Here is a 20,942-nt window from a genome sequence, read left to right as displayed (position 1 = left end):
TGCGGACTTCAACTCCCAGAATTCTTGAGACAGCCATGCTCAGCAATTCTGGGAGTTGAAGTCCAGAAGTCATAAAGTTCCCATAGTTGCTCACCTCTGATCTAAGGGAATCGCATAGGAAATCACTCTGGGAACTCTACTGGCTATTTCTGATAGGTTAAAAAAAAAAACAGACAAAAACTGAATTATCTGAATATCTCAGAAAGATATCAGACTCAAGACAACCTGTAATAAATAAATTCATCACACAGAGAGCCAGTTTGGTGCAGTGATTAAAAGCAGGAGTTAAATTTGCCAAGATTGACTCTAAAAAACAGGCAATAATTTTATCCAGTAACAAAGAGCATCTGTGAAATTTACAAGTGCAAGTAGTCCCTGCAGTTACAACAGAGACAAAAAAAAAATAATCAATCTTCACATTTCGCCCCTTTGCAGGTCTGTAAAGCAAAGGAAAGCTGAAGTTTGATCAAAAGCACAATTATGATCTCACATAGCAACTGGCTGCTCCCAATTGGGGGTCTACCTTTAAACTGATCTTTGCATAAATGCTTTACCGACTTGGGAAGGTGGTAAATGCAAGGGTTGGTGGCTAAAGTTATTTCTTTCATCCCTTCTGTAACTACGAGCAATCACTAAACAAGGCATTCACCAATCAAGGACTGCTATATTGCCTTTTCTTGCAAAGAAGGACCAGGACCTGATTGGGGAAACATATGCAGGTACAGTAGGGCAAAAAATATCTATTTCCCCCAAAAAGTGATTAATTGTTCTCAGGAGGCCCTCTGCAAATCAATGAACGGGTGTGTCAAATATCCTGATTCTTCAACTCACTTTTTGGAAAGCTTTGCTCCAGCTGCAATTTTAGCCAGATGTTAACGCGCTGGGTCCAGTCCCCGGGGGCTTCCGCTTCCCATAGCCGAGGCTGCTCCACTGGGTGAGTCTCCAAGAACTTCTGACAAACTAAATAGGGAAGAGCAGGAATGCGAGAAGTAACGAACGGGCTTGCCTCCAGAAGTTGTGGGTGCTCCATCACTGGACACTTTTAAGAAGAGATTAGACAACCATTTATCTAGAACGGTGGGGTCCCCTGCTTGAACAGGGGGTTGGACTAGAAGACCTCCAAGTCCTTTCCATCTCAGTCTGTTATTCTTAGGAGAAACAGCAAGGAGAAATTACCATTTGATGTGTGGAACTGACCCTTTACACCACAACTTGAATGTTTTATTTCACTTCATTTATATATCTGAGCCTGCGAGGCGGCCTTAAGAATGTGATCTGATGAATATTTGCCTGGGACGTCTAAGGATTCCTGCATAACATTTACTAACAGCATTTGGAAGCAGTGAAAACTCCTGTCTGGAAGGTTTGATTTATGGCTTCCGGTCCACCATCAGTTTTTCTTCACACAGCATCTGGGCCTCCCCTTTTCTTTAAAAAAAAAAAAGTAATTTATCTGAGTAGACACTGCACAGCTGTTCATAAGGAGAAGAGCCTCCAACAGGATGACTGATGTCACAGATTATTCCAACAAAAATAAGTTAAGAAAGATTGCATTGGCGTAATTGAAGACAGCACTGAAAATTGCATGTGTAGGAATGAACATTATCTATCTGCTGCACTCAAAAATGGATTCAGGCAGTCCTCGACTTTCAACTGGTCGCTTAGCAATCATTTGAAGTTACTAGGGCCCCCCAAAAGGTACCTACAACCCAGTTCTGAAGTTCTGGATGCAGTGATTCACTTAGCATCTGTGGCAAAGCTCACTTAACAAATTTCTTACTTAGCAAGATAAATTTTGGGCTCCGTTGTCGTCGTACAGTGAGGATTACTTACAGGTCAGAAAAAAAGTTAAACAGCAAGTTTGAAATTGGGTCTTGAAGTTATATATTGCATTGTGGAATGTCCCTCTTCAAAACGCACACAAACAGGCTGTCGTGGTTCCGATAGTTGAAAGAACTTCAAGGAAATGTTAACATTTTTTGCTCCAAAACACAGTCCTTTTGCCCCTAAATTTTGGTGGATCTTCACGGACAGCAAATGGTATATAAGAGGCCTGTAGGCTGCCCACTGAGGCTTATTTTGGCAAAAATCTGCCTCTGTTGATTTCTTTCCCAGCTCTACCTCAAAATGCCAAATATTTATCTTGGGGCTGTTTGCCCGGACTGCTAGGATCCGTACCTGGATGCATTCGTAATCTTTAAAATCTACTCCTTTTATTGAACCCTCAAACTTTACCTTTCTCCATTTCAGCAGAAAGAGGGCAGCTGAGTCCCAAGGCCTCCTCAGAGGGGAAAGACTGGCAAAAATCCTGGAGCATCTGCATCGCAAGTCCACGTCTTCTAAATTTCTTTCGTACGAACATGGTGTCCAAAACAGGGAGCAGGTAACATTGGCTGGTGTGCCCGTCACACAAATTTCCTGCAAATAGAACACAAAACATCCCAGAAAGGAAACTAATGAACAATTTCTTACTGAATAAATCTCTTTCTCGTAGCTGAAATATAAGGCCTGCTTTTGGGACTTTCTCATTTGTTCTTCAAGAGATGTTTTGGGTCATCTCTTGCCTGATTCAAAGTTCTGAAGAACTTAAATGGATTTCCTCTCCACAGAGAACAAGGACCAATAAATAGAACAGGGGTCTTCAAACTTGGACCTTTTATGATTTGTGGACTTCAACTCCCAGAATTCCTCAGCCACGGGGTTGAACTAAAAGACCTCCAAGGTCCCTTCTAGCCCTATTATTGTGTTTTCTAAGAGGTCATTGAACTCTGCACGACTGGCTAAAACAGACTCCTGTTTTAGAGAAGTCCTGAGGTCCAGTAGACGTAAGCTCTCATTTCCTTCCCTGATTTCATCAGCAGATTATCAGGCTTACTCACTGCCTCATTCACTGCCCAATCATGAAAAATATGTGTTTGCTGTTACATTTACAAGGCAGCCCAGTTCTTAACTGTCCAAGAATTTTGCAGCATAAGGCAACACTTTGGGTGGGTCTCATTGCTGCCCCGTTACTCATACGGTTGGAACATATGGGCAGAGCTAAGAAAAGCATAAGGTCTCCCATGAGTCAAGAAACCAAACGCAAATCGGACTGTCTGGCAGTCCAAGAGAAATGTCATACTCTGGCCATAAGATACCCTTCATTTTGGGAAGCTGGCAGAGTCTGTGCATGAGGTCCACCATGGCCTTAAAAGGGGACTGTGTGATTTCTGTAGTCCCATTCCACTTTGACCTGTCATGGTCAACACAACCAGCCTTTTAGCATCTCAACCATTCACTTAAGAGAATAACAGAATTATTCTGAGAGTTGAAGTCAACAAGTCTTTTAAAGTTGCCAAGGTTGAGAATCCCTGATCTAGGATATAATCTCTAAGATGCAGAAATTTGAACTCCCACGAGATGGCACACAAGAGTTCCTTTTCTGTATCTTTTGCCATCCACCCATTTGCTGCCCAGATATGGTGCCCACATATTTAAAAACTCCAGAACTCATTGATTTGGGATTCTTCCTTGTTTGGGGCCCAGAATAGCATAGGGCCTCCTGCCTGAGCGAGGGGTTGGATTAGGAGACGCTCAAGTTCCCTTCCAGCTCTTTCTGATTGGTTCTTATCAAGGAGAGAAGCAACCGAGAACTAGGAAGAAATTTCCTGGCCATGAAAACAATTAGTCAGCGGAACAGCTTGCCTCCAGAAGTTGTGGGTGTCCAGAATGATATATGGTTTTCTGCAGGGGGGTTAGACTAGAAGACCTCCAAGGTGCCTTCCAGCCTTATGATTCTATGTTCTAAGAGGGAAGTCAAAGAAAGATGCCCTCTTGTAGCCTACTCCCCGGGAGACCTTCAATCTGTTTGGTTAGGCTAAATGACCAACCTATAAGCCAGCAGAGTGGTAAACAGCAATTACAAGGCAGAGAAAGCAGGCAGCCATGAACGCTCTTGAAACATCCAACAGCCCAGAGAAAGTCCTACCACAACCTGCCCCACATCTAAAGGACGCAAACCAAACCAAATTGTACATGCCAGCTTGTCCCCTAATTAACAAGCTGGCTTGGAAAGGTTGGCCTGGAGAGACCTTTTGCAAGGAGCGAGTGTCCTCGTCAAACCGGAGCAAGCAGGACGCTGCTGACAGGAGCCCAAAGTCAACCGATTAAGGGATTCTGTGTATGCCTGCTGACACTGGGAAGAAGGCAGCATCCCTGGTGGCTTCAAATTAACTAAAGACATGGCTTAACTGGCAGCAGGCACTCCTTTCATTATATTATACAATACAAATGGTATTTTTTTAAAAAAATCTATATATGAGACAAAAGAAAATGACAGAAAGATGAGGATGGGGTCTGCCATGGGATTGGAACCCAGAAATTATTTCTGCTACAGGAAGATTCTGGGAAATCTGAACCATGCAAGAATAACAGAGTTGGAAGAGGCGCTGGAGGTCTTCTAATCCAACCCTCTGCTCCAGCAGGAGACCCTATACCAGTGTTTCTCAACCTTGACCATTTTAAGGCATGTGGACTTCAACTCCCAGAATTCCACAGCCAGCATTGCTGGCTGTGGAATTCTGGGAGTTGAAGTCCACATGCCTTAAAATGGTCAAGGTTGAGAAACACTGCCCTATACCATATCAGACAGGTGGCTATCCAGTCTCTTCTTGAAAACCTCCAGTAAGGGAGCACCCATAACTTCTGGAGGAGCATTCACTGGGAAGTTTTAAAGAAGAGACTGGACAGCCATTTGTCTGAAATGATATGGGGTTTCCTGCCTGAGCAGGGGGTTGGACTAGAAGACCTCCAAGGTCCCTTCCAACTTTTAATCGTTTTTAAATTTTATTTATTTAATTCAGTCAAGACAGGAACATACAAACTCGTCTGGTTCTTTTTTGACTCTTATACATGCGCTTAGAACTGGGAAGGGCCCTCAGAAAGACATACCTTTTCTTTTGACGGTATAAAAAGCAGCGGCTTCTCCACTCTTCCAGAATATTTTGGCATGTTCCTTCTTCGCATGAGGCACAAAGATTGTATTGTCAGTCAAGCTCCTTTCAAACAGGCCAAAAACGATGCAGTTGAGGACAAAGAGAACAATTCTCTCTTGAAAAGTCTGAACCTTGAAAGACAAGTGAGATGAGGACATATAAGACAGCACAAAGAATGCAGGTAGCCCTCCACTTACAGCAATTTGTTTAGTGACCATTTGAAGTTACAACAGTATTGAAAAAGGTGACTTATGACCGTTTTTCACACTTAACGACTGTTGCAGCATCCCCAGGTCATGTGATCAAAATTTGGACCCTTGGCAACTGGCAGGTGTTTATGACGGCTGTCCCCGGGGTCAGGGGATCCCTTTTTGCAACCAAGCCAATGAGGAAGCCAGCCTCCCTTAAGAATCAGGTGTCAATGCTGCTAACATGGGATGTTCTTGCTTTGACAACATTTGAAGATGCAGCTTTTTTCTTTCTTATGCTTTACTCTTAGAATTAGATGATGCTGGGGGAGGAGGCGGAAAGTGGTGGGAGTTAGTTAGACATAACAACATTGTACTGGTGTGTGAATTCAGAGCTTGAAATAAGAGATGATAAGAATTGGCGGTAGCAGAACAGGAGGAAAAGTCTGCATTTCAAGCTAATTGGAGAATGTGATTTATGACTGTTAATTGAAGGAGGAAATTGTGCTTTGATACTATGTGCTCAGGGGAGGGGAATCCAGTTTTTGGCTTCAACTATGTTAGTGCCAGAAGCTATGCTTCTCAAATAAAGATTCTTTAAGGTAAACAAGTTCTTTGAAGAGTTTCATCTGTCGGAACCATGACACCATGTTACTAACTTAACATCTGCAGGGATTCACATAACAATTGTGGCAAGAGACGTGGTAAAATGGGGCATAATTCACTGTCTCTCTTAGCAACAGAAAATTTCAACTCGACTGTGGTCGTAAGTTGAAGACTCCCTATAATTCAGCATTATTTTTTAAGAAGATAACTGGCATGGCTTAAAATATCTAAAGTGAGGTCGCAGAATCAAAGTCGCCAAGTTTGGGGATCAACGGCTTAAATTATGTTTTCACCTGTTTCAGACCTTTCTGGAAAGGGTCAGACGTCTTGATTATATCTTCAGGAGACCGCCAGGAGTTGTTCAAGTAAATTGCTAAAACTATTGAAAAGAAGGGAAATAAAGGAAGAATGAAGGAAGCGAGCAACTTCTATTTAAATAAGATTGTCTCAAGAGAGCCTTGAGTGCTCATAAATTTTTGGAAACTTGTCTGAACTTCTTCCCCTGCCTTATTTTCACATTTCTGTCAGCAATAAAACATATTTCTTCCTCAATTTTTCAGTAGCGGTGGAATTTAAGAAGTCTTGGGAGAAGGAAGAGAAAAGTATTAACACATGTAATCCTACTGCAGTCTACACAAAAGAATCTGCAGGCTTGGCTTTTGCGACACGTTACATGATGCAGTGAGTTTGACACGTGTGCTCTAGAACCTTTATCATATTTGTTGCTCTTCTCTGCTTTGTAAAAGTTGCTTACAAAGCTCGCCATCTTTGTCTTGAAAATATTTTGCACCACGGATCATTTACTTCAGGGGTCTTTAAATTTGGCCCTTTTATGACTTGTGGACTTCAACTCCCAGAATTCTTCAGCCAGCGTGCCTGGCTGAGGAATTCTGGGAGTTGAAGTCCACAAGTCATAAAAGGGCCAAGTTTGAAGACCCCTGGTTTACTTATACCAGTGTTTCTCAACCTTGACAATTTTAAGGCATGTGGACTTCAACTCCCAGAATTCCACAGCCAGCAATGCTGGCTGTGGAATTCTGTGAGTTGAAGTCCACATGCCTTAAAATTGTCAAGGTTGAGAAACACTGACTTATACGATGAGTTAGGATCTGGACCCCACCAAAATGAAAAACAGCTGTCTCTGAATAAAAATATATTTTGACTGAATTGATTTGACTGAAGAGTAATTATAATGTCTTTATTTTCTTATATTCAGTCACTACTTTTTTGGCTCCTCTAAAATTTTTTTTTTAAAAAAATCACAATTGACCAGCCAATTTTTTTAAATGCTCTGGAAGACACAGCAGAGTTTTGGAAAGGGGCATACTGTATGTGTTCCCAGGCCTTGGATTGTTTTTCCAATTTAGGGTAATAAATTAACAGGCCTTGATACTAATTCAAAAGACAGCAGGGAAATACAAACACAGTACATCAAAGAAAGAGCAAAACTGCCAAGGAACACCAAGGAAAGGGATGGGCTGTTACAGGATATTTATTAAGGGGCACAATTATACAATAGCACACATGTGGGGAAAGAAGTATATTTCATCTAAGGAAAGTCCGTTATCAATTATTTTGTCTTTTTTTAAAAAAAAATCTTTTACATTTCCAGAGATAAGTTCAAATTAGCCTGGTTCCTCTTCAATTGCTCTCAGGGAGCCAGGTTCATTTAACAACCCTATTATTAACTTTACATTTACTTTACATTTGTGAGAATGCTTGCATTGAAGAGCAGGCTGGTTTGGCACTAAGTCTGTAGGCAGGTGACACATGCACACATCCATGGAAAGTCTAAATAATTCAATAATTCAGAGAGAGTCGACTTAATGTCAACTGTCACATTGTACTGCTTTCTTCTATGCCCTTTCCTTAAGGCATGAGTAGGAAGGGAAGATCTTCCAAGTCTGGGCAGGAAGCTACATTCACTATAATGTGGTGGATCCCTTCCACTGGATCTGCATCTTCTTCCTTCACTTCCTAGTATTCTGAATGCAAAACACAGTAATGTGTCACATCTATGGAGGTTCTCAGTCATCCAGATCATGGTGGTCCCAGAGACGCTTTCAAAAAAGACAACTGGATTTTCTTGACTGAATTGGGTTTGGGCTAGTCTAGTGAAAAGAAGGACCAGGGGAGACCTGATAGCAGTGTTCCAATATTTGAGAGGCTGCCACAAAGAAGAGGGGGTCAAACTATTCTCCAAAGCACCAGAAGGCAAGAGAAGAAGAAGAAAAAAGGATGGAAACTAATAAAGGAGAGAACCAACCTGGAATTAAGGAGAAATTTCCTAACAGTGAGGACAATTAACCAGTGGAACGCCTTGCCTCCAGAAGTTGTGGGTTCTCCATCACTGGAGGCTTTTAAGAATAGACTGGACAGCCAGTCCAGGGATAGGGTTAGGGTTCCAGAAAATGACAATAAAAACTTTTTGTAACCACTATATTAAAACTTGGTTTTTTCCTTATTATATATATCAGCTTATCTGAAGAAACAGCCTGTTCCTTTCTTCCCCGCCCTAAGCCATCACCATATTACGATCGCAATCAGGCTAAAGGAAAATTGCTAATCTTAAAATTTTGACTCAGGGAGATAATAAAATCAATGCAGAAAGGCTCTCTCTGTTCCCAAATTAAAACTGGCAAATCATGACTGAGAACAGTTAGACTCTCAGTGATGAAGAGTACATTATATATTGGGTTACACATTAAAATTCAAAAGTACATGCAAATCTATAAGATAAAATACCAAGACTGTAATGTTCTCTTGGCTTCCTTCCGCTACTTACCAATTCTTAGGCAGAAAAAAGTCATTTTCTCTTGAAATTGAGTGATGCAAGAACTAAATAACTATCTAGCCTAGAAGAAAAAATGTCTATTCTTAAAGACTTCCATTGTTGGAGCAACCCTTCATCATATGTTTTACTCTCTGAATTCTGAATTTAGAATTCTGATGCCACAACATTTTATTGCAAGATCTATTTGCTATTTGGTCACAGAAAATCCTGGAGGACTGAAAATGTCATTTTGAGGAGAAGAGCAGACAGGTTTCAGGGAAGTAGCTATTCGAAAAGCATTTTGCATTTTTAGAAGCCAAGTTCTGTTCATCTCCCAGCCAGTCCAGAGTAGCTTGAATCTAATTCCCAAATGGTTTTCCATATGCCCACATCCCAGGTGCCAAATTCTGTTCCCTGCATCAGATCATTCAGAGCCAAGCTGAAATAAAAGAGAGGAAGAAAAAAAAAAACAATCTATTTACTAACCTCTGTTCTTATCTTGGGGATCAGTTAATACCAGGAGGCTGACTTTACTGTCATCTCTGTACAGAGGAAGGAAGCTCATTGACGAAGCCTCCACTTTAATCTGCAATCAAACAGAATATTTATCTTCATGTTCTCAAAGTGTACAAAAACAAAAACAAGAATTAAAATACAGGAAACGTTTAATGAACAGCAATGCTATTTAAATTGGGCCTTTTCTATCAACCACATTTTAGAGCGGATATTAACATTGGCTTTCTATTTTTGTTTAGTTTTGTTTCTGTACAATATTTTGGGGGGGCCCTATGAACTACTCAGTTTGGAATTTGATTTTGCAAATGGCATCAATTTTCCAAATATGGGAAAAGGTGTATTGCTATTACATCAATTTAGGATTTTAGAAAAGGATGGTTTTGTTGGTTTGGAACTATCTAGAGCTGCTAAAGGAATGGGCAGAATGTCTATTTTCAAAACAAATTACAGATTCCAATATTTATATGTTATGGGAAGCAATGTCTCGGGAGGGAGGGAGGGAGGGAGGGAGGGAGGGAGGGAGGGAGGGAGGGAGGAAGGAAGGAAGGAGAAACAGCAGATGTTTTTGCATGATGCCATTATTTATTGAGTTTTAGGATACTGAAAGTTTTTCACACATTCATTGTATGGCCTCATGCAGAAAGATCTTCCTCTCATTCAATTTTTTCTGTTGTCTGTCCGTCTATCCATCCATCCATCCATCCATCCATCCATCCATCGGATATAGCCAAGTTATTGGCTGCCTGCAAACGTTACTCTGAATAACTGAGTTAATAAAAAATTGGATTAAGCAACCGTGCTTTCACTCAACCTGAACAATGAACCTTAACAATGCTACATCTTGAAAATGTTTATTTGTGGCTCCATTTCTTATAAACAACGGATGAAAATAATAAACATGATTCCTCTGCTGAAATCACGTTGCAATCAAACAAACAAACAAACAAATCACAAAAGAAACAGGGCTTTTCAATGCAACATTTCTCAAACCATCCAGGCACCCAATTTCTCTGCCTTTGAGATTCCGGCCTTTCTATTTTCATTCTAATTTAATTCAAATTCATACAGACTTCATGAACTTAGACAAAGATGGGGGGGAATCCTTAATGCAATGATTGTTTTTTGACAGTTCTGTTTGCTGATCGTGGCAACTCCAGTAAGCGTGGTTACTCCAGACCAGCCTGGGAAGCAACTGTGCTTCTTGGGCACTAGGAGGCAATCTAAGTATATTTTATGCAAAGCTGACTCTTCCTTAGCTATGCAAAACCTGCCCCAATCAGAACAGAGCTGGAAGGGACCTTGGAGGTCTTCTATCCAACCCCCGATCAAGCAGGAGACCCTCTACCATCTCAGACCAGCCTCTTCTTTAAAACCTCCACTGATGGGGCACCCACAATTTCTGAAGGCAAAGCTGCTCCGCTGGTTAGTTGTTCTCACCGCTGGGAAGTCTCTCCTTAATTCTTAATCCAGGTTGCTTTTCTCCTTGATTAGTTTCCATCCATTGTTTCTTGTCCTGCCTTCAGGTGCTTTGGAAAACAAGTTGACCCCCTCTTCTGTGGGGCAGCCCCTCAAATACTGGAATACTATTATCATACCACCCCTAGCCCTTCTTTTCTCCAGACTGGCCATACCCAAATCCTGCAACCGTTCTTCATATGTTTTTGTCTCCAGGCTTTTAATCATCTTAGTTGCTCTTCTTTCCATTTTTTCCAAAGTCTCCAATTCTTTTTTGTAATGTGGTAACCAAAACTGGATGCTGTATTCCATGTGGGGTCTTACCAAAGATTTATAAAGCGGTACTAATACTTCACATGATTTTGATTCTATGCCTCTGTTTATGCAACCCAGGATTGTATTAGCTTTTTTGGCTGCTGCCGCACACTGCTGGCTCATGTTTAAGTGATCGTCCCCTAGGACTCCAAGGTCTCTCTCACAGTTGCTGTTTTTGAGCCAGGCTTCGCCTAATCTGTACTTGTACCTTTGGTTTTTCCTGCCTTCTCCAACACGGGGAGAACGGCTACAAAGTCAAATTGCACAAAGCCCTCATTTCTACTTGCTGTTCTATTGCTCCAGTTCAGCAGCATTTTCTTGCTTGGCCCATCAGGGAAACGTGCAAAGCAGTAATGTACCCTCCCAAAAGAGACCAAAAGGATGAAGTCTCCAGATGGACATATACACAACCTCCCTCTCCAGCTGGGAACAGCTTTCACTGCAGGCATCAACTGCCAGTGTTTGCAATCTCTTCTCCATCAAGCCTGTGAGTTCACATTTTCCATGACAACACGATACATCCTAAAATACTCAATTTGCTGGAATCAAAAAACAACCCCTCTGGTACCAAAAGGAAATCATCCGTATCCAAGCAGTCAAAGAACATATAGTAAAAACTCTCTATTTACAATGCAGATTCTTCTCCCAGATCAGAATCAGTCCAAACCAAAGAAGGACTTCGGTCCTATCGATGGGCCTGCATGCATTCTGGATAATGAACTGTTCATGTTTTTCACAAACAAACATGTTCTCCGCTTGACAAATCCAAATGCTTTGGAAAACCTCATAGAATAACAATACAGCTGGAAGGGATCTTGGAGGTCTTCTAGTCCAACCCCCTGTTTTAGCAGGGGACCCTATACTATTTCAGACAAATGGCTGTCTAGTCTCTTCTTAAAAACCTCCAGTACCCACAACTTCTGGAGGCAAGTCGTTCCACTGATTAATTGTTCTCACCGTCAGGAAATTTCAAAGTTACAATGGCACTGGAAAAATGTGAATCATAACCATTTTTCCCATTTACCACCTCTGCCGAATCTCCATGGTTGCATGATCCAAATTTGGATACTTGGCAACCGATTCATATTTCTGATGGTTGCAGTGTTCCGGGGTCATGTGATCCAACTTTTGCAAACTTCTGACAAAGTCAACGGGGAAGCCAGATTCACTTAACAACCTTGTTACTAACTTAACAGCTGCAGCGATTCAGTTAACAACTACGACAGGAAAGGTCATAAAATGGGGCAAAATTTATTTAACAAATGTCTCGCTTAGCAACACAAGTGTTTGGTTCAATTGTAGTGGTAAGTCAAGGACTACCTATCTGATCTTATCTTGAACGACAGCAACAATATCAATATCGCTGGCGTTGCGCTGTTCCAACCCCACTACATTGAAGGGCTATCACCCATCCTTCAGTCAGCAGAAAACTCTACCAGCATAAAATTTGTTGTCCTCAATCACTATCTGACTTGTGCATCACCAACCATCATCTGCCTTCGGCTGCCTCTGTTCCTGCTCGCTGCCTATTTCTTTCCAAAGGAGCAGATGAGGTTATTCTTGGAAGGTGCTGAATATCAACCTTGATCTTTCTATGAGTTCTGTGATTACGTGTATCCATCCCATCAACCCCAAAGAAACTTTGTTCTATGTTATATATTCTGTGGTCTGTTCCACTCAATATGGTTAGAGATAAGGTGCAGGATGAGGAGTAGGAAGACTCCAAAAGTCAACAGTTGGCCTAGGGACAGACTCAGCTCATTCTATCTCGCACAGTTCCTGTGGTGGAGGAAGACAGCAAAAGGCAGCAGTATGGATGCTTTGATCTATAAAGAATAAAGTATACTTACGTTCTCTTGGCCTGGAAGAGAGAATTCTTCAGCAGCAGATAAGGCTTCCTCCATAAGTTTTGCCTTGCAAGGCCCTGTTTCTGGACTGTCCAGATTTTCATCTTTAATGTCCACCAGAAAAAGACAATCTGGAAGAAGGAAGAATATTAAGGGTCAGCCTTGAGACAGGTTGCTTAAATTCTGGCTCCCAAAAGAGCCCGCAACGTGAGCGAAAAATGTCAAGATGATCAAAACCCCACACTTTTTTACACCGTGGTTTGTAACCTAGCACACTGTTCAAACATAGTACATTCTACAGCTGAATACATTGTGTGAATCCAAAAAAAGAGGTAATTCAGTAACTGAGTTATATGTGCTGTAGTTTTGTACAAAACAGTACAAAACCTCAGATCGTAGAATCATAGGTCTGGAAGATCTTCTAGTCCAACTTTCTGCCCAAGGCAGAAGACCTTATTTATACCAGGGGTTCTCAACCTTGGCAACTTTAAGACTTTTGCTGGCTGAGGAATTCTGGGAGTTCAAGTCCACAAGTCTTAAAGTTGCCAAGGTTGAGAACCCCTGCCTTATACCATTTTGGTGCTTTGGAAAATAGCCTGAGCCTCTCGTCTTTGTAGGAGCTCCTCAAATATTGGAATACTGCTATCACGTCTCCCCAATCCTTCTAGACCTACCCAATTACTGTAACCATTCTTCGTATGACCAAATAAGGTAAAGGAGACCCACTCTACAAAGGAGATATCGTTATTACTAAACATGCTGACATATTTCTGAGTGGAAGAAGGCCCTCCAGGATTAACAGCAATCTTATTTTTAACATCTTTATGTACCGATTGAAGTTGACAAAACACGTGGTTTGCTTCCATCACCAGCAAGAGACAAGGCGTTCCACAAAGTACACTGTTTTTCTTCCCAGTAATGCTTGAATCATCGACGGAGCATTTCTCATTCTCATAAAAACACTTCCAAGAACTCAAAATTCACTTTAAAATTCCAGAGACGTCCAGCAAATAAGCCTTCTTTACAGTCATTCCCTTGAGCTAATGCAATGAGCTACCTGTCTAAAAAGACAGAATGCATCACAGGGCAAAACCTCAACCGGAACCATTTTATTTTTTAATTCTTGCCAGCCAAATATCTTCGATGTACAGCTCCATCCCAAAACCCAAGCATTTCATTCATGTTTTTCTTGAAATCAGCTTCTTTTTGCAGCAAAATACAGCTGGATAGAAGCAAAGAGTATAGCCATGCTGGTTCTTAGGGGGGAAAAAAACCTTGTATCTGTACTAGTGTCCTAAATTTACTTTCCTTTCAATCTAGGCCTCAGAACTGTTTAGCCCTTCCATTTTATCCCAGTTTTCTTAAACGTACCATATACAAAGAACATTCACCTATCTATTGCACTACTGTTCAAAGTATTTGCAAGCAGAAATAAAACATGCTATTTTCATATTTATGGTCTCTTTATAAACTGATGTACAAGTAGTTCTCAACTTATAGCCATTCTTTTAGTGACCGTTCAAAAGTTGCAACAGCCCTGAAAAAAAGGACTTCTGACTGTTTTTCACACTTACGACCACTGCAGCACCCCCGTGGTCACGTGATCAAAATTCGGACAGTCAGAAATTGCACCTATTGATGATGGTCGCAGTGTCCCTGGGTCACGTGACCCCCTTTTTGTGACCTTGGCAAGCAAAGCTGATGGGGAAGCCAGATTCAACCATCTTACTAACTTAAGAACCGCATGGATTCATTTAACAACGGTGGCAAGAAAGGTTGCAAAATGGGGCAGCAGAAATTTGGGCTCAATTGTGGTCGTACGTCAAGGACTACCTGTGCAGTATTTTGTTGAAGCAGAACAGCACTTAATATGTCAGCCAGACAGGAGGTCACCAAAAGATGAGGGCAATTCCAGCTATGACAAAATAAAAATCCTTTTGTGAAAAAACTGCCAGCCTTAAGTTTTCTACTTTCCACAAAGGGTTCTCTTCTCTGCTGCACATAGTAGCTGGAGAGTGTAAAACCTTCCTGAACTTAACACGGCTGAATTGCGTTAAAAAAAAGAAAAAAGTAATTGTCCATAGTCATACATAAAGAGGATATTCTGTTGGGAAGTTGCAATAAACCCACCCCGAGTGGTTTTTTAAAAACAATATGCAACGTTTCTTCACAAAGGGGTAGATGGGAGAGGAACTAGAGTTATAAAACATGCCATTAGAGGGGTGGTCTTCTGCCTCTCCCCCTTCCCCAGAATATAGGTACCAGATAACCATCCGGAGAGTAAATTTAGAAAGAGAGGCCGCCTGCATTTGCTAGATTCCAGAAATTCTATCTTGGGCATTTCTGCAGAGCTGAAAGAGACTCTGCCATCTTAAATAACCCCAAGCCTGGTAAACAAGGTCAGGACGTCACATGGGCTGGTTCTCCAGCCACAATGTCAACAGTGAGTTTTGGCCAGCAAGATAGCAGCTGCCTTGGCCTCGTTTATACACACCGCCGTTCCCTTCTGTTCAGGCTGGTGGGGAAGCAAGGGTTCCATTTAATGCAAAGGAAATAACCTCCCTGATTCTTTACGGCAAGGAAAAAGGAAGGAGAAATCCCTGACTGCAGGTCTTCAAAAATGCCTCTCTCACCTAATGTAAAGTGGATCGGGAGCCTCAATAAAAGGCTTTTGTTTGATTTTAAAAGGTGACCCCTGCAAAGAGTTCACTGGTTTTAAATGGAGCAGAAGAATAGTTTGATGCATGATGGAGAGGGAAGGAAGGTGCCTCCTACACACACTCATAACTCAAGTTTAACGGGACAGGAGAGGGAAGCAATTTTTGGCTCCTGCTGCAGAAATGACCTGAAATGAATCATTTCCACCCCTGCCACTCTCAAAATCCAGTCTTGGGTTGCATCAACAGAGGGATAGTTTCAAGGCCATGTGAAGTGATAGTATAGCTCTATACTGCGCTAGTAAGACCACACTTGGAATGCTGTGTCCAGTTCTAGTCACCACGATACAAAGAAAGATGTTGAGACCTTAGAACAGTGGTTCTCAACCTTTTTAATGCCGCGACCCCCAACCAGTCGTAAGTCGAGGACTACTCAACCGGTCGTAAGTTGAGGACTACTCAACTGGTGCAGCACCGTTTGCAGAATGGGACTTTTGGCGGGCTCAGCAGGGCAGAGACAGCCTGGACAATTCCTATTGGCTTTTGAAAGCCAATAGAATTAGACTCTATTCAAGAGAGTCTCTTCTATTGGCTTTCAAAAGCCAATAGAATAAAAGGGAGTAGCACAGCTAAGGAAAAAGGGAAAAAATGGTGACTGCGTTTGGCGACCCCCGTGAAATGGTCGTTCGACCCCAAATGGGGTCCCGACCCACAGGTTGAGAACCACTGCCTTAGAAAGAATGCAGAGAAGAGCAACTAGGGCAGGGGTCCCCAACCCCCAGTCTGTAGACCAGTACTGGGCTGCAGCATGCCAGCAACCGGTCCGCACAAACAAGGAAAGCCCCATCCGCAGGCAGCACACAAAACCACACACTCTCCGGTCCGTGGAAAAACCTCTTTCCACATAACCACATAACCGGTCCCTGGTACCCAAAAGGCTGGGGATCTCTGGATTAGGGGATTGGAGACTAAACCACACAAAGAAGGATAGAGGGAACTAGGTATGTTTAACCCAGGGTTAGGGAACCTTGGCTCTTTTATGACTTGTGGACTTCAATACCCAGAATTCCTGAACCAGCCATGCTGATTCAGGAATTCTGGGAGTTGAAATCCACAAGTCATAAAAGAGCCAAGGTTCCCTACTCTGGGCTAGCCTAATGAAGAGAGGGACTAGCCGTCTCCCAATGTTTGAGGGGCTGTCACAGAGAAGATGAGATTGACATATTATGAGCCGTGCTGGCGCAGTGGTTAGAATGCAGGCGAACTCTGCCAACAGGCAGTATTGCAGGCGGACTCTGCGACCGTCATAAATACGCTAAAATAAAACCAACTGAGAAAAAAATGCTGCATCACCCAGAATAAACAAAGTACAAAGTAATAAAAAAAGATTATAAATCTGATCAGACTGAAAATGTGAAAGTAAGAATCAAAAGTACAATTTTAATACACTATTAATGGTCAGATGTATTATGGAAAAATGTCATGGAAATTTGGGGGAAAAAGTCCTTCTAGCATTTTTACTTTTCAACATGGGGCTAAGAGTATAAAATACATACAGTAAATCAGTACAAGCAGCAAAGGCTAGATTCACCATTTTACTACCCGTAATTTAGTTCTTTTTACAGCTTGCTAAGCCAAAAACCAACCACTGTGATATGAAAACATAATTTATGGCTCGCTATTATACACCAGCCAATTGTGATTTCTGCAGCGGGCCAATAAACCATGATGGAATACCGTACGTGAACTTAGTCATTCAACAGGAAATAGGAAGCATGTTTAAGTTCCGGTTCAGAAGTCCAGGGTTCAAATCAAATCAAAAGATTTCTTGAATTCTTTTGGCAAAAATCAGAATACAAAAGAATCAGAGGAAAAAAATAGAAAACACTGCCATCCAATCCTGTCTTGCAGATCAGTGTTTTTCAACCTTTAAGACGTGTGGACTTCCAAGTCCCAGGATGCTGACTGGGGAATTCAAAATACGATTAAGTAGGAAATGGCCAAGAGGGAAAAGGAATTATTGCCAGCCTGTCTTAACAAAAACAAACCACACAAAAGTTTGCTTTCAGAGTAAAAATTGTTTCAAGTTTGAATAAACAATGCCCTATCTTTAGACTTCAGATGGACTAAAGCAGGGAAAACAACAATTAGTCCCCAAACACAGCCCTTAGAAAACTTTACATTTCTAAACAACATCAGTTACAACGTAATAAACATTACTTAAAAGGACACAAGTCTTTAATTGTTACCAAATGTGAATTTATTCAGAAATGTGACAAGGCCGTCTCTACCAAAAACCACAAGGATCCAACGAAATCAACATTTTTAGGGTTTTTATTTCTACAACCTCCCTATCACCATCACCATCAAAAAAAAAATAGGAAGTTATTTTCAGCAAATTCTATGAAAATTCTTCATGGAGATTAAAAACCATCCAAGTTCAAACCACCATTCTGTAGCTTAGTGTGAGGGCCCCTTCACGCCTCATAATGTGGGTGACTTTGATTTAACTCCCAGGGTTTGGTCAACGTAGCTTTGGCCAAGCAAGGCAGGCAGACATGTTTGGAAACACAGGTCCAAAATAACAGAATAGAATAACAATGTTGGAAGGGACCTTAAGAGGTCTTCTAGTCCAACTCTGGCTCAAGCAGGAGACCCTATATCATTTCAGACAGGTGGCTGTCCAGTCTCTTCTTAAAAGCCTCCAGTGATGGAGCACCCACAACTTCTGAGGGAAGCCCTTCCACTGGTTGATTGTTCTGCTAGGAAGTTTCTCCTTAGGTTCCTTCTCACCTTGATTAGTTTCCATTTGTTGCTTCTTGTCCTGCCCTCAGGGGCTTTGGAAAATAGGTTGACCTCCCCCCCCCTTCTCTGTGGCAGCCCCTCAAATATTGGAATATTGCTATCATGTCACCCCTAGTCCTTCTCTTCACTAGACTGGACATACCCAATTCCTGCCACTATTCTTCATATGTTTTAGTCTCCAGGCCCCTAATCACCTTTGTTGCTCTTTCCCGCACTCTTTCCAGAGTCTCAACATCTTTTTTACATCATGGTGACCAAAAACTGGATGCAGGATTCCAGATGTGGCCTTGCGAAGGCCTCATAAAGCGGGACTAATAAGGCACTTTCAGCTTTGTGCTCGACCGGCTCTCTCCACGTGCGCGGAAGGAGCCCCGAGCTTTTTCCCGCCTTTGGCCCCCTCCCTCCAAAGGCAGAGCTGAGCTTCCCGGTTACCCCCCCCCCGGTTGCCAGGGGGTGTCTCCTCCTCAGCAGGGCCGCAGAGCGATTGCAACGCCCCGTCTTTTGCGCCCCATCTCTTGCTGAGTCTCCAGCGCCAACCAGCGCGGAGTTTGCAGGGCGCAAAGCGGCCGCTGCTGCCCCTTCCCGACCCGGGGACGCCTGGCATGACTTCCGAGGCCTTCCCCGACCCCCAGCGCCATTGCAGGAGGCACAGCTGCACTCTGCGCATGGCCAGAGACCTCCTCCCCCCGCCTTGCGCCCTTTCCGGTTCCTTACCGGCACCGCCTCTCCCCGAGCGCAGCCGAGAGGGCTCCGCCATCGCCCTTCCTGCCCGCCCTCGCGCAACGGGGAAGGCGCGCAGAACCGCCCCGCTTTCCCGCGCCCGGCCCGTGGATGCCGCTGTGCAAATGAGGGCCGTGCAACCCCGCGGAACCAATCGCCGTTTGCGCAACCGTCTGGCTGCCCTCCAGCAGAAGGAGAGCGGCTGGCTTCACTCGGCCCCCGGTTTGCAAGTTGCAGCCTGCTCAGCCCGCTTGCTCAGCTGTAAACAAGGGTTTGCAAACCAGGCTGGCGGTTGCATAACGTTTGAAGCCACGGACAACGGTCGGGCTGGAAAGTGGCGGATTGCGATCCAGGCCTGGCTGAATCCGTACAGGGCTCTCAAGATTGAAAACTTCTGGCGCCTCCACATTCGTTAGCCATGAATTGTAGCTCATAGAAACCCAAAGCAAAAAGTGGCGTTTGCAGAGCATAGGCAGGGGTAGGCCACCTGGGCTCTTTGATGACTCGTGGACTTCAACTCCCAGAATTCCTGAACCAGCCATGCTGAGGGGAAAGAGGTTTCCAAGCTGAGCCAGGCTGGCTCAGGAATTCTGGGAGTTGAAGTCCACCAGTCATAAAAGAGCCAAGATTGCCTACCCCTGGCATAGGGTGCTAAAACTAAACGCCCAGCCACTGTCTTCTGTATGACGTCAGTTCTGGGGAAGATCTGACTAGCTGATTTCATCATAGGGCAGGGGTAGGCAACCTCGGCTCTTTTATGACTCAGGGACTTCAACTCCCAGCATAGCTGACTCAGGAATTCTGGGAGTTGAAGTCCATGAGTCATAAAAGAGCTGAGGTTGCCTACCCCTGTCATAGGGGATGCTAGGAATACAGGTAGCCCTCTATTTACAACCACAGTCACGCCCAACATTTATCTTGCTAAGTGAAATATTGGTTAAGTGAGTTTTGCCCCATTTTACGAGCTTTCTTGCCACAGTTAATGATTACAATTAAGTTAGTAACGTTATTAAGTGAAACCTGGCTTCCCTATTGACTTTGCTTGTCTGAAGTTTGCAAAAGCTGATCACATGACCCTGGGACACTGCGACCGTCATAAATACGAAGCAGTTGCCAAGCATCCAAATTTTGATCACATCACCAAGGCTGCATTGGTTGTGTGAAAAACTGTGGTAAGTCCCTTTTTTCAGTGCAGTTGTAAATTGGAATGGTCACTAAATGAACTGTTGTAAATTGAGGACTCCCTGTACAATAACCATTTGACCATTTGTAGGTCTGTACATAGTAAGTGATAACTGATGAAGAATTTAACATGGGCTGGTGAGTGTTTTACACAGGTGTGCACGCACAGGTAGTTTTTTGGGTACAAATAGTCCTCAACCACAATTGTCACAGGAATTTCAGTTACTAAGCACGACATTAACTGAGTTGCATCTGATTTTTATGACTTTTTTGCCACGTTGTTAAGCAGGTCATTGCAGTTACGAAGTAAATCATGTAGTCATTAAGCGAATTTGGCTTCCCCTTTGCTTGTTGGCAGGGACAGTCGCGTTCCAGTTGCTAAGTGCCGACATTTTTATTATGTCACTGTGAGGATGCTGTCAACTGTTGTAAGTGCAAAAATGAGTCGTACATCACTTTTGTCAGTGCTGTTGTAACTTCAATGGTCACTAAACAAACCATTGTAAGTCAAGGACTACCTATATAGGGTTCTTTGTTGCTTCGTGACTCATAAAAGTGATGCCCTGTTCTGTGGACATTATGAATATTATGATTTGTTGGTGGCAGTTTAACTTTATTGAAGTCAATGACCGCATATGAGAACAGAATATCAAACCACATAAAAAGCAGAACACATTTTTACGTAGTTATAAAACCCTGAAATTAAGATAGTATTTTCCTGTGGCAAGCAATGGCAGCTGTAAGCAATTCGATACCTTCCCTGGAGATATTAAGAGGCAGGTCCAAGAATATAAAGCAAATAACAATGGTTCTGTAAGCAGAATAAGAGAATAACAGGAGTTGGAAGGGTCCTTGGAGATCTAGTGACTAGGAGACCTACAAGGTCTCGTCCAACTCAGTTATTC

General features: G+C 42.8%; 1 protein-coding gene across 10 annotated transcripts in view; it reads right to left on the bottom strand.

Annotated features, from left to right (window-relative positions):
- LOC120316398 (protein FAM169B-like) overlaps nucleotides 1–19,297 on the bottom strand; it is a 29,988-nt gene extending 10,691 nt beyond the window's left edge. For 5 of the 10 annotated variants that reach the window (XR_005558946.1, XR_005558947.1, XM_039361953.1 and 2 more), the window contains exons 1-7: nucleotides 18,850–19,297; nucleotides 12,677–12,804; nucleotides 9,027–9,126; nucleotides 6,061–6,146; nucleotides 4,930–5,104; nucleotides 2,236–2,418; nucleotides 832–960 (exon numbers count right to left, since the gene is read on the bottom strand). Coding sequence is in view for 8 of the 10 variants with exons in the window: in XM_039361953.1 (XP_039217887.1) it covers nucleotides 832–960; nucleotides 2,236–2,418; nucleotides 4,930–5,104; nucleotides 6,061–6,146; nucleotides 9,027–9,126; nucleotides 12,677–12,804; nucleotides 18,850–18,892 (844 nt within the window). In the remaining 2 variants the exon portion in view is untranslated. Of the gene's footprint in view, nucleotides 1–831; nucleotides 961–2,235; nucleotides 2,419–4,929; nucleotides 5,105–6,060; nucleotides 6,147–8,552; nucleotides 8,940–9,026; nucleotides 9,127–12,676; nucleotides 12,805–13,503; nucleotides 13,654–18,123; nucleotides 18,180–18,329; nucleotides 18,794–18,849 lie in introns of those variants that run through there. The other 5 variants (XM_039361955.1, XM_039361950.1, XM_039361949.1 and 2 more) reach the window with 5 other exon arrangements.
- Between the last annotated feature and the right edge of the window lie 1,645 nt (nucleotides 19,298–20,942).

The sequence above is a fragment of the Crotalus tigris genome, unplaced genomic scaffold (assembly GCF_016545835.1).
Source record: "Crotalus tigris isolate CLP2741 ecotype Arizona unplaced genomic scaffold, ASM1654583v1 scf7180000019364.2947544272:3078424, whole genome shotgun sequence".
NCBI lineage: Eukaryota > Metazoa > Chordata > Lepidosauria > Squamata > Viperidae > Crotalus > Crotalus tigris.
The sequence above is the reverse complement of the archived record's forward strand: the minus strand, read 5'-3'. Positions and strand labels throughout refer to the sequence as shown.